We start from the raw sequence: 16,969 nt of genomic DNA on the forward strand, positions 1-16,969 counted from the left end.
GGCAAAAGTGGCCCCTCTCTCCTGTGTCACTACTGTGAGAAAGAAAAGGTGAGTGGCAGTAACCATGTTCCTGTGGGTCCTCACCCTTGCATTCAGTATCTTTAGTCCAGGTGTTTGTGAGGCTTGTTTTTCTCAAAAAACAAGAATTCCAGGCTGGCTGGCTTAACTGGTATTACTCACACTCTTTCCCTACACAGCCAATCAGGCAAGACATAATCTACATGGACTGATTGATTCCAGTTCCTAACTAGAAGGAAACTTTCTTGACTGACCAAACTTTGAAGTTTAAGAAAAGGTAGTTTAAAAAAACTTGCATTTAAAACACAAGGAAGATAGTATATGGGAGCTGGGCTTTGAGTGTGTCAGTGACCCCCAGCGGGAGTGTGATTCATTCTGAGGAGGAATTCAAGCAAGAACTTACGGAAGCCTTTCCCTGGATGAGATGAAGTTTGGATGAGAGGAGGCTCTGCTAGGGCTCTGACTGGGAGCTGCCATGCAAACTAACACTGGCTGTCCTTGCCACATCACATGTGCATTTCTTCTTTTTAAGGCAGACATTCCAGGGAATCATTTTAAATTGCTTTGGTAGGAATGACATACCTACTCCTAGCTTGACTGACTGGAGGTTGCATTTTGTAACCCTGACCTCAGAAAGAATAGAGGCCTGTTGTATTTCCTTTTTGTCACTAGTCCTGCCCATCTCAGGATATCTCAATGAAGATCGAGTATGAGCCAAAGGGCCAAGCTGCACAGTCAACCCTCCTTGTGGCTGTGGATGTGACTGAGCCGTGGCCCTTTCCTCCTGAAGCCAGTGCTGCCAGGACACGTCTGAGTCAAGACTGGGGAAGAACAGAGCTCACAGTTGTCAAACTCTAGGAACCACAACCTCCTACCTCGCCCTGACCCCCTCAGAAAAATCCCAAACCAAAAGAGACTTAGGTTGGAATCTTTAGAAAGCAGAGAATGGCTCTTCTCCCCTAGTTCCAGGCAGGACAGAGTGGAGACTGTGGCTGATACCCAAGGGGAGTCCCCAGCCACACAGGCTTCTTAGTCACCTGGGAGGGACAATGCCTGCACTAAGGGCTCTCCTAGAATGTGAGTGCTTGCTAGGATGCTAAGTCCTGTGCCAGCCGAAAGGACCAAATAGCAGCACACTGCTTGTGTAGCCACCTGTCATTTGGGAATCTAACATCAGGTGATGTATCTCATATAATTCTTGTTGGAAATCTAACATGAAACTATCAGTAGGGTACATTAACACAATGATGCCAGTTTTCAAAGGCAATGTTAGCTGTAGTTACCTACTATGCATATGGGTGCCTTTGTACCACATGCAAAAAACATGACCATGCCCATCAGCCTTACAAAGACTAGCAGTGCATGCTGATTCCTTTACTTTCCCTAAGGAGACCAAAATGGGCTCCATCCCTGCTGACTGGATGTCATAAAGCCTTATTCAAGGTGTAATGTGACATAATCAAGCTGTTAAAAACTGGGTCTGAGACATCCAAGCAGAGCACTCCCTCCCTCAAAATACACTGCACGGATTCTAAGATGCCCATGTTCTCCCATAGGGAAGACCTCATGTATCACAACCATCATCAGGAGGCAGCAGTTGGGATGTGCTGTCATTGCTGGACTCCTGGTAAGGTCCATTTTTGAACTGAAAATACCACTTGCTGAAGGGTCAGCAGCAGCTTAGAAGAAAATTCTGGAGCCAAAAGCAGAATACGCTTTTCAGAAATGCTACATCACCAACACTCACCATGGCCCAGAGGAACATTGCTTGGGTAAACAGACAAGGACAACGGGGTCAAAGTGTAATTCAGAATGTCAGAATCACAGTGTGAAGTTTTAGGAATACCTCTCATGTTTCAAATATGAGAAATTCTCTCATATTCATTTTGTATATGAATTAATGTGATATGATGAAAGTCTGTCTAAAGTTTTAAAAAGTTCTTTCAATAAAGTCTAAATGATAAGCATTTTCATAGTTTTAACTGACAATTTTTTAAATGTTTCATAAAATAAAGGTGTGTCTTGTAATTTACTGGCATTTCAGATTCTATGAAATACAGTTGTCTCCTCACTAGCCCAGGGCTGGGTGGAACCTGGGGAAATCGGTTATTTTTTAATTTCCCCAGATGTGACGACTCAGCTAGTCATCCGGCAGGTCAGGGAGGCCCTGCCTTGTGCTACTTGCCCAAAATCTTAGACCTGTTCAGCACAGACTAACTTGGGCAATGAAAGACAATCAGTCTCATTACCTCACTTTCTAAAAAATGAATTTAGATGACTTTATAGAAAAATTTAGAACCCACAGATAGTAAACTATTTGCATTTTTTAAATTTCATTTGGTTTGGTTTTTTGAGTAAAGCTACCATTGGTATGTTCATCCATTTTGTGTCCATTTCCCGTTGGTCATTTCCATTGCCACATATTAGCACTTCTGCACACTTAGACTTCAATGGCCCATGGTATTCTCTTCAGCTGGCAAGTCATCCTGACCAGTCCCCTACTGTCAAACATTTATACTACTGCTTTTGAGATTGATTTCATTTGTTGTTACTACCATGGGGTATTATCCCAAAAGTGGAAAGAGAAGAGTTTCTACAGCTTATCACATTGTTAGACTGATTCGAGATACACAGAGAATAATTTAGTGAAAGCAATAATGTAAAAGTGTACCTATTCTCGTAAATTCTAGGTGACATTGGAATTTGTTACACTCTTTTTTCCTAGTTAAAAAAAATCATTTTTGAACTGAAAATACCACTGATTCTTAGCTCCATCATCTACTGACAGGGAGCAAGAGGGATCTGAGCTAATTCAGACATCACTCGGCTGTTTGCGCAAGCCTGCGCCATCCCTGGCCTGCCAACCCAGCACCCTCCTCCTGGGCCTCAACCCGTGATCATGACCCAGGCAGGAGCTCTATATTTTAATGGGGGCAGCAGTCAACTGGATTCCTGATTAGAAAACACCCCACAAGGAAACAAGTTAAATTTCTTTCATTTTGCATCAGGAGTCCCTTGGTAAAGGCTTCAGAGCTGACTGGAAACATGAACATAACTCGGGCTGGGGGTTCAGCAGGACAGCAGGAGAAAGCATGACTCAAACTTATAACAACATGGCACACATCCACTTGGTCCCAACACCAGCTCTATAAGCTTTGTTCTGTTTTCAAATTAGCCTCTTCACATGTACTCTTATAAAGCAAGTCTGTTATATTAATATTTGTTCAATATTTTTTTCCTTAAAATTAAAAGAACTATTGTATTCCCATATATATTCTTAATAGTCATGGGACCAATTTTCAGGTAAGATGTTTTAAATCAGGAAAATTATTACAAAGATGCCTCCTCCTCCTGCCCCCATTTCTAGGAAAGAATCAAGTAACCAATCTATTTTTAAGGCCAAAGCTAGTGTTTTCAATTTGTTTCAATCTTTGGGGCAAATACAGAGAAAAATATTCCATCAAGTAAAAGGTGAATGAAGAAAAGGCTTATTTTAGCATCTTCTAGGCAAACAGGGAATCAAACTGACTGGACCCACCTTCCTTTCTGGCCTAGTTCCCACCGGCCTCCAGGCTGGCTGTCCTCAGCATTAGGCAGCAGGAGAGATCTGGCTATGGGGTGCTCCTAAGGCTGTGGCTCCGGGCTGAAAGCCAGGTCAACCCAGGCTCCCTCAGAGGTTCCAGCTTCCACCCTGGCTCTCTTGGAAGTTGCTAATGGCATCTCTGGGACAGCTTCTGGGAGCACAGTCAACACACACAAGTGCAGGATTAAGAGAAGAAGGGCAGATGACCCATATTTTGCTATGAAGGCTGTGCCAGCCCCACCACTCCATTTTCCAAGTGTTCAAAATCAGCTCATTTCTTGAGGCACAAGATAGGGTCAAGGCCAGGGAGGCCTCAAGTTTGAAAAGGTGGAACGTACAGCAGAAAAAGACACTGAGTTTGTCTCCAAACCTGGCTTTTCTATGAGCTGTGTGAGCTCAGGCCAGTCACCTAAGCTCTGGGCCCACTTTCTCTTCTGCGAACACTTACCTAATCCTCACATGCCTCACTGTGACTCGACATCCCAGCTGTGGCTTCTCTTAACTGAGTTGGTGAGGTATAATTTCTGGCCACTCTGGGTTAAAAAGAAGTAGAGCACTGGCTCCTGTTCTCATGCAGGAAGACACATAGAGAGCAAAGGATGGGAATGGATAATGAGATGAAAATATGTGGAGGTAAAAGGCTGTGTAGCACCTTGAACATCAGGCCCCTCCTCCAGGCAGGGGAGATGAGCATGTGGAACCAGCTAGGGGAGGGCTCACCTGGAGGACACAGTGAGAGCCAGGCCAACCTGGGCTTCATGCAGCCCCAGGAAGAGAACCCACTTAAAAGCAGGTGGCTGATAGGCCATCTTTAGCTGGACAAGCAAACAACTCAGTAACTTTCATACCAGGTAGCATAATGCTATTGGACCAAGTATAAAGTAGCATTTTGAACCAAAAAATCCAAACAGAAGCTCAAAGTAAGTCTGGGGGAGTCAACCAGGTGCCTCAAGTGGGTCATAGGCCAAGGGCTGCTGCAGCCATAAAACACCAAAACAATGGGGGAAGGTCTCCTCCTCAAGTCCAGCAGCATGCTGCGGGCCTTTCACAGACCAGGCCCATGCTCTCCGCGATCCAAAGCAGTGGTGGCATCTTGTGAATGACACAGAGGCTCCTACAGCCAAGGCCCTCCACAAGCCAACAACTGACTGTACTGACAGAATCATCTGGATAAAACAATCCTGGGGTGTTAGCTGGAAAGAACTGAGAAATCAATGGGGAGCCAGGGACAAGGATTCAGGGCTCCAGAACTCATTGCTTTAACTAGAACAGCTCCGCTTATGTCTTAGATCTGGGGTTCCTGCATAAACAAGGAGGTCTACCCAATGTTTAAACTTCTGATCTCTCCCATCCCTCCAATGATGGATGGGTAGGAAAGAAGCTGGGAGTTACTGTCCATCAATTAAGAGACTCGGAGTTTTCAACTGCTCAGCCAGCACAACCGGACACAGAACGCACACACCCGTAAGTATCCCTCAGTGAGTCAGCTCACAGCAAGATCTCCAGGAACAACTTAAAGAGCATATTCCTGCCCACATATTAATGCCCATAACAGAAGACATTTTCCAAATATATCCTACTTCAGTGTTTCTTATTCACTTAGGAATTCTCACTTAATTTTCATTTAGTTTTAAAACTATAAACTATACTGTCTTTGTTGTTATAAAAAGCATCAGAATCTGATACATCCATACAGATCCCTTTACACATTCCTCAAGTCCAGTCACCTTACGCCTTGCTACCAAACACCTAGCACCTTCTCTCACTTGCCAATGTCAACCTCAGCAGTAACAAGAGAAGCCCAGACAAGATAACCTCCAATCCCAAGACACTGACCAACACATGTTATGAAATCGGCATAGCCGGAGGACCAGCTCCTAGATCCATCAAAGTTACTCCACAGCCAACCAACTGCCTCCATCAAAGTCCCACTCCTCCCTCCCAAAGATTTTTTTATGGGGCCTGGGTCATTCTCAAGATAGTCCTGGAAGTCACTCCTAAGAGTAGAAACCAGCACCAAGAATCAACATGAAAACACCCACTCAGTGCATCAGACATCTCTTGAGGGGACCCGAATTTTCTTTACCCCATTCCACACCTGCTGTCAATCGCATGTCCTGTGTCAGAGCAGAAGTGATATCTGAAGCTGGCCTTGTAACTCTCTCAGGATGGCAGAAACCCAATAAAGCAACTTCAATCCTTTTTTTCTGTGAAATTTATTGTTTCCACATTAAAAGATTTTTTGAGGGGAAATATTTTCTTTTTTTTTTTTAACCATATTATGATCCTATATAGCTGCCCAGAGTAGGACACCATCATAAGTCATTAACATGCCATATGAATTCTGAATAAATAAAAGCTACAAAGCCCAAGTTATATACAAATATCTTAGGCAATAATGTTTACAAACCTATGTACAATAAAACAAATGTAAACAGTAAATGCAGCATGAGAGTAATCAAAGGATGCACACGAACAACCACTGACGGTCAGACTGCCCCCCAGGAGCCAACACTGGCCAGCCCCTGGAATCAGGCTACCCAACCCTCCCTAACACAACTGGATAGGCCCTCAGGAGACAAACAGAAACGCTCCTAAAGATGTCACTTAACTGAAGGACCAGAAAGCTGGTGAGAGGTTGCCACTGCCCCCTACCCCGAGTCTGAGGCACGTGAGGAGGAGACAGCACAGAGGCACAGCCCTGTGTGTGCCCAGGCCCCAGAGGCTCCTGCATCCGGGGCTCGGACGGGCACTTTGCTGCTCTGGAGGCAAGTCTATGGAATGATAACTGCTAAAGCAAAATCAGAAGGTGCAGAAAATGCTCCCTATTTCAGTGACCTTCCTGTTTGCTAGCAACAGGCCCATACCGTGAGGGGTGGAGATGGGAGACACACGATCATGAGCATTGAAGACGCCTGGGGGAAGCTCGGGAGGAGGGCACAGGTCAACCTGATTTGGGAGAGAACTTCTAGAAGATCTGCAATGTCCTAAACACAACTAAATCCTATCAGTACAGCAGGGTGGGGGTGATGAGGCAGGTGTGATGAATGGGAACTTCTGCATCCAGTGACCAAGTAATACACATATGTACCACCTTGTGACCCACAAAAGTGCAATCATGTGAAACCAGCGGCACTACGGCAAGAAGAGAAAACAGCCTGTATTGATATTGCGCAGAGGTCCTGGGGCTGGGCAATGCCCAGCAGCCGCCACTGCATGCAGCCTGCCCTCTGCCAGCCCTAGGGAGGCAGACGGAGGGGCACAGGCTGGGCCCAGGCACCAAGGGGTGAGGCGTGGGTGTTCTGGATTGTTGGAGGGCAGGAACCCCCACCTGCAGGCAGGCGCTCACACACTGAGAGGCAGCATACCCGGGGCCGATGATGGGCGCGAGGAGCCCAGTCCAGGAGGAGGAGGGGCTGGGTCAAAGCCGTTTACTGCCCTGTGGGGTGACCAGAGCAGAGAAAGGAAGGGGGAAGAGAAAGAGAGACTGTCATTTAAAATCACTCGACACTCGGCAAAAAAATCTCTTACTGTCTAACACTATTCCTCGTCTGGGCCCACAGAAGAATCCTGATGACCCAAGGGAGAGTGTATGCCTAGAAAGCATCAGCTGGTTAGAGACCTGAGAGTTCAGTGGTCCTGTGGTAACACGACGACGTGCTCTCTTCTCAGCCACTGCAGCCACAGCCCTGATTTTTTTGCCATGGTGCAGGCAGCTCTAATGCCTGCCAACAGGGAACCTGCTGAAGAGTGGTGTAACTAGAAAATGAAGTATTATATGGCCGTTAAAGAACTGTGTGGAATGTGTTTTTAATGGCATGGGAAAATATTCAGAATATAATCAATGCTAGGTAGAAAAAGCAGGTTACAAACTGTACATGTTCAGTGATGTGAAGAAAAAAAGTACATATTCTAGACTCTGAACTATAATCCTTTATATAGACAGACATTACTATCTATATAGCTAAATCTAGAATGTGTGGTGATACACACACCTACAAACACATATACATAAAATGTTATAGAAGGAAAATCTAACAATACTTAACTTTTCTTCCCTCGGGATTATAGATAAATTTTGTTTACTACATTATACTTTTTTATTGTTTTCCAAATCTCATACAATATACATGAATAGCTTAATGAAGTAAAGTAACTTCAGAATTGTTTAGCAAGCAAAACCAGATGGGTAAGTTCTCTGCAAACTTGTGAACAACAAACCATCCCAGCACGAGAGCCTGCAGGCAGGACCCAGCAACGCAGCATGCCCCAGCCCCAGGCCCCCCACCAGGAAGCGGAGCCACATGAAGCAGTAAGGGAGGGAGTGCAAGACCTGGAACCTCTCTCAGGAAGCCTTCAGCCTTTCCATACTGAGAAACTTTCTAGGAAAATTTGTCCCACTAGCAATTTGGGAGAGGCAGCCAACTGCAAGAGGCTGCACTGCACCACACGTGCCTAACACTGTTCCCCCACCTTCTCATCAAAGGGGTCCAGAGGTAAATACAGACTCATGGAGAGAGGTTCTCTTAAAAAACAAAGAAGAAAAAAAGAAAGAAAATGCAGCCACACTTTCCCCACAAAGAGAACTGTTTCATACTTGGAAGAGGTGAGTAATCTCACAGAGAAACAGGCAGGCAAAGACCCCTGACAGATGACCCTTGTTTACTTTGAAGAAACAGAGGTAATGTTCAAAGAAACTAACCTCAGCATATAGATTTTGGGTTTGAAATAAAGCTAACCACACTCAGGTCAAGAGCAACTGGATGGGCTCTGATGAATGGAACGTCTCTCTGCTATACACTGTCCTGCCTCAGTGATGCACACCCAGAATTTCCGCTTTTCCTTCTGAGCTAGAGAAGAGGTCTGATATTCTAGCTTCATCACATTAGACACTGTCCGTTCTCCCACAGCCACATGCCTGTGCCACTTCCAAGGGTGGAGACCACATGCTATGTGCCACTGCAGCCCTCACACTAATAAGCACCATCTGTCATTTGTCTGGGTGTTCTCAGAGCCCCAGTGCCTCAGGGAGATCTAGGTGGTCCTCACAAATGGCCTCAACTTTGAACATGTGAACATCAGATTCCCAGCCTCTCAGAGCACGACAGCAGGCAAGGCAAGCTCTGCTGGGCTCAGAGAACAATCTGGCACCTGTTCCACAGAGACATGCAAGAGCAGCAACAGTGAAGGCTCCACATGCAGGTTTAGGACTGGGATTCCGGCATTTTCAAGCTAGGTGGGCCTTAAAAATATTAAGAGCATCTCCATTGTTAAGCTGCTGAGGAAACAAAAGAAAAGTTTGTCATTCCCCTGAGCTCATCCCGTGAGCATGTCAGTGGGGAAGCAGGGCCCATGACCTGCCTCCAGATACCCAGGTCATTATCCTTTCCAATCTCCTCCCGGTCAGAGGACACTAAACACCCTCTCAACACAGGTCAGCAAAAAGGGAAAAATAAGCAGCACAGTGCAGAATACAAAGGGGAGCAGGAAACTTTATCAGTGGTTCCTCTGTGTGGATGGAAATGGGAATTCTTGATTTGAAAGCTGGATGGAGTAGAGAGAGAACAATCTGCCAGGGTCTTAGCCCCTGTCTTCTGAGTGCAGAAGTGGGAAATGGAAGACCAGAGGAGGAGAAAGCTTACCCTCTACGTGAGATTGTATCAGTCTGGTGAGGTCCCTGCAGGGAACTGCAAGTTGTACAACAGGGAAAGGTTTCCAAGGGAAGAAGCACCTCCGTATTCACCACGCAGGGAGCAGCAAGGGACAAAGGGAAGTATCCCAGGACAACACAGAACCGAATGAGGAAAGAACAAGGCAGGGAGGGAGATACAGATCTGGGAATCATCTACATAAAAAAGGCTCCAGAAGCTATGAAAGTTCACAGTCTTACCACCAAAATCTCATACAGAAGTCTGAAAAACAGAATTCAACCAAGAACAAATACTAAGGTCAGTGGTAAGATGGCAACAAAAGTAAAAAGGAGAATAGAACCGACAAGTTTAGAAGCTGGTCTGAAGGCCAACAGATCTAATGCTATAGGGATAATGCACAAGGACAGGGACGTCCTGGGAGGGCAGCAGAGAAAGGACAAGGGAGCGCTGGAGCCACCTCCGTCATGCAGGCAGACCACTGCACACCCCAGTCTCCCCAGATGGCCAGATGGAAGCTCAGCGCAGCTTCAGGTAGCTTCTCAAGACAGGCACTGCACACCACACTGTGCCCACCTCAGGAGTAGGGCAAAGCTTACACATAGGGCCATTTCCATCCCAATGTGCTCAGGACAACAAGAGTGGGTGGAGAAGGGACAGTCCCCACACAGCAAGGCTCCGTTACCATTAATGCTTGCTTGGAGAAGACAAAAGGCCCTGGGCAACAGGAAGAACCCTATCCCGTGAAGACAGTCAAATGTGGTCTCAGGTCCTGACAGTGACTCTTAGCCCCCAAGTTTGCAGGCATCATCACTACAGCATCTGACCCTACATCAGGAGAGCCACTGGCCAGCTGTTCACAGCCACTACAGGACTACTACAGCTAACTGGTTTTGGTTTTGCACAGCTGAACCAAAAATAACAACATAGTCAAGTCAGACAGGAACTTGAAAGCTCACTGACAGGCTGTAAGTTGGTTAAAGCAGAGTCAGACCCATGCAGTTAGTAAAAACGGAGTGTTAAGATGTCTTCTACCATACACCATGATTAAAAATGAAAAAGCACAACAAACAAATTCAGTTACCCATGAACAACGTGGGAAAAATGACTTTTTCTTGCCTAATAAAAAAAAAGGAAAAAACATTAAACAGTAACACAAACACTATTTGCACACCACACCCTAAAATTCATCTATGCCCACCTCCACACAGCCCAAAAGAAATCAGACCGGCTTACAAAAGTCCAAAAGAAATCAGACCGGCTTACATGATACATAAGAAACTAAATAAAAGCTATGGGAAAAAAGAATGTTTTTGAGAGAACTCTAGTGGCTGAACTGCACATGAATTTGTATCCTTTTAGATGAGAGATATGAAGGGTTATTAGCGGTTGAACAAACCGAGCAACACCTGAGAGGTAGGCCCAGCAAGTCATATTTTAGGAGCTGGCAGAAGTGGTCACAGATTAGATAAAATCCTGATTCTAAGAAAATCCTCAAACAACCAGAACTTACAGAATATCCTCAAATCATAAAGTAATTTATAACAATAAGGGTATATTGTTTTATGTGTTAAGGCCTCACTCTATCTGAAGATTCTTAAGGAGGCAAGAGGGTGAGGTGTGTGCACGTACATTCACATAATGCACATGCACACAAACCTACTCTGATTAACTTTCTCCTAAACAGTGCTCCTACAAGGCTCTTGGAGAGCTAGTGACACTATACTGACAGTGCTTTAGACACACTCCTCAGGAGTGAGAGACAGGGCCGGCAACTTCTAGAGTTGAAGGCTTTTTTTAATGGAGTTTTTTCCTCATCCTGAAACTATAAGCTACACTTTACACTTGAGAACTGGCATTTTTTTCTTTCAACCTGCTTGATTTAATAATGGAGCTGAGAATTGGGATATCCCCCTCCTACACTTCCTTTCTCAGCTAGTACATACCACTGTGGGTTTTCTCTAGTCAGTAGGTCAGCAGGAAGAAAGGCCAGAGGTAAAAAGCCAGGCAGGCCAGAAAGAAGCCAGAATCAAAGCAAAGCAGCAGGGCAGCAAGCACACAGCAAAACCCACAGGTGAGCCTCAGGAGTAATGGCAGCTGGGTGCACGTAACTCAAGCAATAGGTTAATACTTAAGTGTTTGTAATATACGTGTCATTTATCATATAAACTAAACACTTGAGAAAAGGCTGGCACACAAAAGCATATTTATTAAAAGAAACACTATAATTAATTAAATATTATCTGTAACCATTTCTACCAGGAAGCCCATTTCCAGGTTCAGTTCAGGAAATTAAGCCTACATGTGTGTCTATACCATTCCTCAAGGGACAGGAGCTCTTACAGTGCCCAAAGCCCACTCCTGGTTTCAGGTGACTCTGAACCCTTTCCATCTACCAATCACTGCGTTCACCTCTCGGCAATTACTGCCCCAGAGCTCCGCAACAGGGGCCAGGTGGAAGAAAGCGCATAGACAGGAGCAGTGAGCCTGAACTGAGTTATCCTTCCTCCAGCATGACACTACAAGCACATTCTACGTGGAAGGGCGTCTCTCCAACCAACCCATATCTGGTTCACACCTGTTCTCATGTCATAAGGTATCTAGGGCAAGAAATACCATTCCACATAGAGAAAAACTACTCTACTGGAGGTAATTACAAGTTTCAAGGAAAAATAATTAGGTACTATTTTCTAACATTAATTAAGACTAGCCCTAAACTTTTCCTGCATTGTTTGGAGGAAATGGCAACTTTAATGTAAAATATCTATTTATCCCATTTGCCATTACAATATTAAAATGGGCACTCAAGGTTGTCTGAAACTCCTAAACCTGAAAAAAATTAATTTTATAATTGCTCTCCTGAGGAACTCCAATGGTTAGAATAAAATTCTGATTTATATCTTTATATTTTAGAGTATATTCCTTAATAAAATATGTATACTTTAAAGAAGAATGCTGTTAGGGGACAGAGGAAAACCCAGAACACTCCCCTCCACAAAGGTAGACAGTAAGAAGCTCTTTAGAGTGGATAGTACCAAATCAGGTCCTCTACAAATATGCCATTGTTACTGAAGAGAGGAGAAAATACAAACTCTTTTAAGAAACTGAAAATTTCTAGCATTGTATCTGTATAGTTTTCACAGAATGAGAATGAACAGTCTCTATGGCTCAAAGTAGAGACAGTGGCAAGGGACCAGGGTGCCACAGCTGCTGTCCCAATAACAGCTACCTTAGAAAATCTGGGCAGCATCCCTGGACCACAAGTACTAGAGAGTTGCTACTAGTTAAGGCATACCCATACAAGAGTATAAACATGCCATGTTTTTTTCAATTGAGGAAGAACACTGTGTACTGACATGTAAAGATATTGGCAATACAGGTCATGATAAGCATGTTGCAGAGCAATATTTAAAGTGTAACTCCATTAATCTTTACAAGTATACAGAAGCTGCATAAAAATATTTCAAATGCTTAGAAATAGCTATAAGGATGCAAAAATAGTATGAAAACAGAAAACACTTACTCTTAATATATTTTATATACTTCTGTACCAACTGAAACTTTTTTGCATTAAGGATGTACCACTGCTTCAATCTATGACAATTTTTTTTAAATTCTCAATTCCCCTAAAAATATCTTCACATCATACAAAACTTGTGCCTCCTAAACAGGATTTGATCCAGGGTTTTATATTTTTTCTAAAACCTTCAGCCAGGTTTATTGCAAAGTCTGCATATACATGATCACCATGTCCTTTTCTACTCTTAACAAATATTTGCCAAGGAAGTCTACTAGCCTGAAAGTACCCTGAAAACAAAGGCCATATCATAGTCATCTTCAACCCCCAAAGCCCAGCACTGCAGCCTCTCAAGAGTCTGCTTCCCAGGACAGAAGCTTCAGAGCCAGGTTTCTCAGGGCAACAGACTCTGTGGGGACTAGAATTCAACAACAGATTTCAAGTCCCCTAAGATCTGAAAGATATCACTTTCAGTAAGTTTATCAAACTGAATTTACCTTCGCAAAATTCAATAAGCTCAATAACATGCAACTTTAGTACTCAAAAAATTACTGTTTAAAATTTCCAAGACTTACCCTTTATCAAAGAAAGACGTATGCCCCGATCGAGAGAACTTTGTGCCATTGCCATTCATCACCCCACAGTTAACATTCCCTGAAATATAGGATTTTCGTGATGCTTGGTCCTTTGCAAAATTTCTGCAAGCTGCTAATTTCAATTCTAAAGCCTACAAAAAGAAAAAAGGAATGATTTGGTTGTCAAAACAGTAGCTGTACATATGCATTTGCATTTCAAACCATTTCTATTTCAAGACTCAAACTTCTTCCTCTTTCAATTGATACTGGTAGCTATTTAAGCCATAATCAATCACCTTTCTAACAGAATGTTTATGCTGACCACCTAATGAACTCAGAATACTTTATTCCTTTGAGTATTACTGAGGGATACAAATGGAATCTCCACCAAGAAACTATGAAAAATGTGGCACAAGTAGACAGAGACAGATCCCAGGTCTCTTGACCACATCCATGTTTCTTTCTGGCTTGTAGATTATTTGGTTAGTGGGCTAGTGTGGTGGGCGGGGGTGGGGGGGTGGCAGTAAGCACTATAAAGAATGCAAGACCATCACTTGAGAATTTTTGTTCTATTTTGGTTTTGGTTTTTAGAGCAGGTGAAGGTTCACAGCAAATTTGAGGGGAAGGTATAGAGATCTCCCCCTGTGCCTCCCCCACTACATCCCCAACCAGAGTGGGACATGTTACAACTGACGAACCCCACCTGAGGATTTTTTAATGTAGCCAATTCTTTTTCTAGGGCTCCAGTTTAGTCGGCTCTACTCCATCAGAATGAAGAAGTGCATTTACAACACCTCACATGAGGTTAGAAGCTATTCTACTTCTGAGAACAGACTATAAAATGTCTAACTGATACCTTCTGTCCATAATTAAATAATTCACCTGAAAATGACACTGGCCTTTTAGCATCTACCTCTAATCAGGTGCCCTTCTTAGTACCTGTCACAACACCTGGCCACTGCCAGGCTCTACAGACAACATGAAAAGAATAGGAGTTTCCCATCTATTTCCATCACACACAGATAACACAAACTCCACCTTTCCCAGAAACACTTAAAACAAATCAAACCTCTCGCACTTCCAAAAAAAGGGAAAATATAATCTACAGTGGGGGAGACAAAAAATAGTCCATTCTTATTATCCATTACACTAAGAGATTGGGAATGTACAGATAAATCCACAGATAACATATATTTCACTTTGAGAATCCTTCTCCCACAATTTTATTAAGAGCTGTTAAGAAACAGTAGCAAAAACAAACTGAAACTTCCTTCTCTTCTCCTTTCCTTGAACGAAGTCCAATGATCTAGTAAAGTAACAACAGAAAGGAGGGAACGAGGGACTGGGTAATAACCTTGTTGGATAAGCTCTGAATAAGCATTATTTCAGCAATTTGTTAAATATCCACATACACAGTAAAACTTGACAGCCACTAATTTCCACTATTCAAGACACTCATTCAAATATCTGCTGAGCATCTATCATACAGCAGGTCACGGGCTGTGTCTCAGAATCAGTGAGACATCCACGTACAAGTACTGTGTCTGGCACTCAGGGGAAAAGAGCAGTCTAGAGATCAAGGTTTAGAAGATATCCACACCAGGTAGTAGATAAAACCACAGTTGTAATAATACAGAAAATCAAGAACAGAACTCTGAGTAAAATCTACTCACAGGATGGGCAGATTAAGACTCAACAAGATGGCAAAGACAAATGGGCAAGATGGCAAAGACAAATGGGCAAGATGGCAGGAAGCAGACCTGAGACAGCATCAGAGAAGCAGAAGAAAGAAGGAATTCCAAAAAAAAAAAGCTGGTGTTGAATATTTCAAGTAAAATTAGGACAGAACAGCATCCACTGGATTGATTACGCTGAGATCATCAGTGAGCAATTTTAGTGCAGTGAGCGGGCACAGGGCCCAGACAGGGTGTCTCGGGAGTTGTATGCAGTCAAAACTGCTAACAATAAATGGAGGCATGCTTTCAAAGAGGTTGGCTGTGAAGGGAAGAGAGAAATAGGAGGAGAGCTAAAGAGAGATGTAAGGTAGAAGGGAAAAATAGCTGTTTTTATTTTTGTTTACAATTTAAAAATTGTGTAGTATGTAATACATATTACATATAAAGTATATATGTGTATAACACATAATGGGTAAAACAAATGTTACATATAAACATTAGAATAGAGCACAAGGCTGAAGATATTAGAGACATGAAGATGAGGAAGCTGGAAGGAATGGGCTCCAATGCAGAGGTACAAAATTAGCCAGGGGCAGGAATATGATACTTTTACCACTGAGCTTAAAAGGAAGAATGGCTACAAACAGAGGTAATAATAGGAGAGTAATAAAAGAAGGTAAGAGAGGAAAGCAAAGTTAAATCAGTTGGCCTTGATGTCTCCATGGAAAAGTATGCAAGAGTGGGGATAGGGCTCCCCATGCAAGTCAGAGCGTAAAGGTAGTGCAAAGAAGCAGGAAACAAAATCTTCATGAAAGTATTCAGGGGCTGGCAGGTAACCGCAGACCAAGAGTTCTAATGACATCTCAGAAGGCAGACTGTCAGGTGAACAGATAAACCATGCAAAGACTCCCAAGTTCAGCTTTCATGTACCATTTCTGAGTGAGTTAAGGTACCAAAGCAAAACAAACAAGGAACAAAGAAAGATGACAACACAAAGTCCAGAAATACACAGAACTAACCTAAGAATATAATGAAGAAAAGTCCAAGGGTGACAGCAGTGCAGGCCTCCTAAAGCATATCAGAGCATTCAGCAACAAGTGTGAATAGGAAGCTGAAGATATGAGATACAGCAACCACTATATCTCTAACCACTTTCTAACCACTTTCTAACCACAAGGAAAAAAAGGCAATTAAGAACTCTAGGCATACAAGTCAGCTACGATACAAACATGAAAAAAAAATGATTTTGAATTAAATGATAAAGAACAAAATGCTTGAAACATCTGTTGAGCAGCACAAATAAAATGATTCAAGAGCCCAGCTACCCCTCTATGATTATGCAGTAAATAATATATACATGGGCATAATACTGCAGATGCTGTCAACTAATTTTCAATTTTCAGAACCACCTAATGTAGTTTAAGAAGGAACAGAGAGGCACATACAATAGGGAGCTGAGATATATCTAATAAATTCAGAAACATTAGACATGTTATTTAAAGTTATAAAAATAACCGAAAGAAGAACAAAAAGTAAAAAAACTAGGGGTATGTGAGTTAAATTCATCTTTTTGCTTAAAGTTAATAAGTGCCAAAAAATAAGCACACTATTTTGATTATACAGGTACATACCACAATTCTTAAAACAAACAGGATTTAAAAATGGTTGTTAGGAGTGAGGAATGACTCTGTCCTCTATGAAGCGATTTGTGCACATTACTTTTTCTACTAACAGTAAAACGCAGATTTAGAGTTAATCCAATGGTCAGAAAATAAGTTGACAAGCCAGAAGAGGTAAACAAAGGACTATGTATCTTGGCCTCCAATTTCTTCTTCATATAAGGTATAATGCAATTTCTGCTTTTTTCAGAAAGTGTCTCACACAAAAAAAGTAAATAAATAAGAGGAGCAGTAGATAGTGGGAAGTTTCCGGGGCAGATTATTGAAGAGAGA

The 16,969-nt window shown here is 42.9% G+C and overlaps 1 protein-coding gene across 6 annotated transcripts in view; it reads right to left on the reverse strand.

The window, feature by feature from the left end:
- NDEL1 (nudE neurodevelopment protein 1 like 1) overlaps positions 1–16,969 on the reverse strand; it is a 67,649-nt gene that overhangs the window by 16,178 nt on the left and 34,502 nt on the right. For 2 of the 6 annotated variants that reach the window (XM_037027118.2, XM_037027117.2), the window contains exons 8-9: positions 13,342–13,493; positions 6,738–7,040 (exon numbers count right to left, since the gene is read on the reverse strand). In XM_037027118.2, coding sequence (XP_036883013.1) covers positions 6,947–7,040; positions 13,342–13,493 — 246 coding nt within the window. In that variant the 3' untranslated portion in view covers positions 6,738–6,946. Of the gene's footprint in view, positions 1–3,556; positions 3,753–6,737; positions 7,041–10,333; positions 10,369–13,341; positions 13,494–16,969 lie in introns of those variants that run through there. The other 4 variants (XR_012130493.1, XM_037027119.2, XR_005063648.2 and 1 more) reach the window with 4 other exon arrangements.

This window comes from Manis javanica, chromosome 4 (assembly GCF_040802235.1).
Source record: "Manis javanica isolate MJ-LG chromosome 4, MJ_LKY, whole genome shotgun sequence".
NCBI classification, from domain to species: domain Eukaryota; kingdom Metazoa; phylum Chordata; class Mammalia; order Pholidota; family Manidae; genus Manis; species Manis javanica.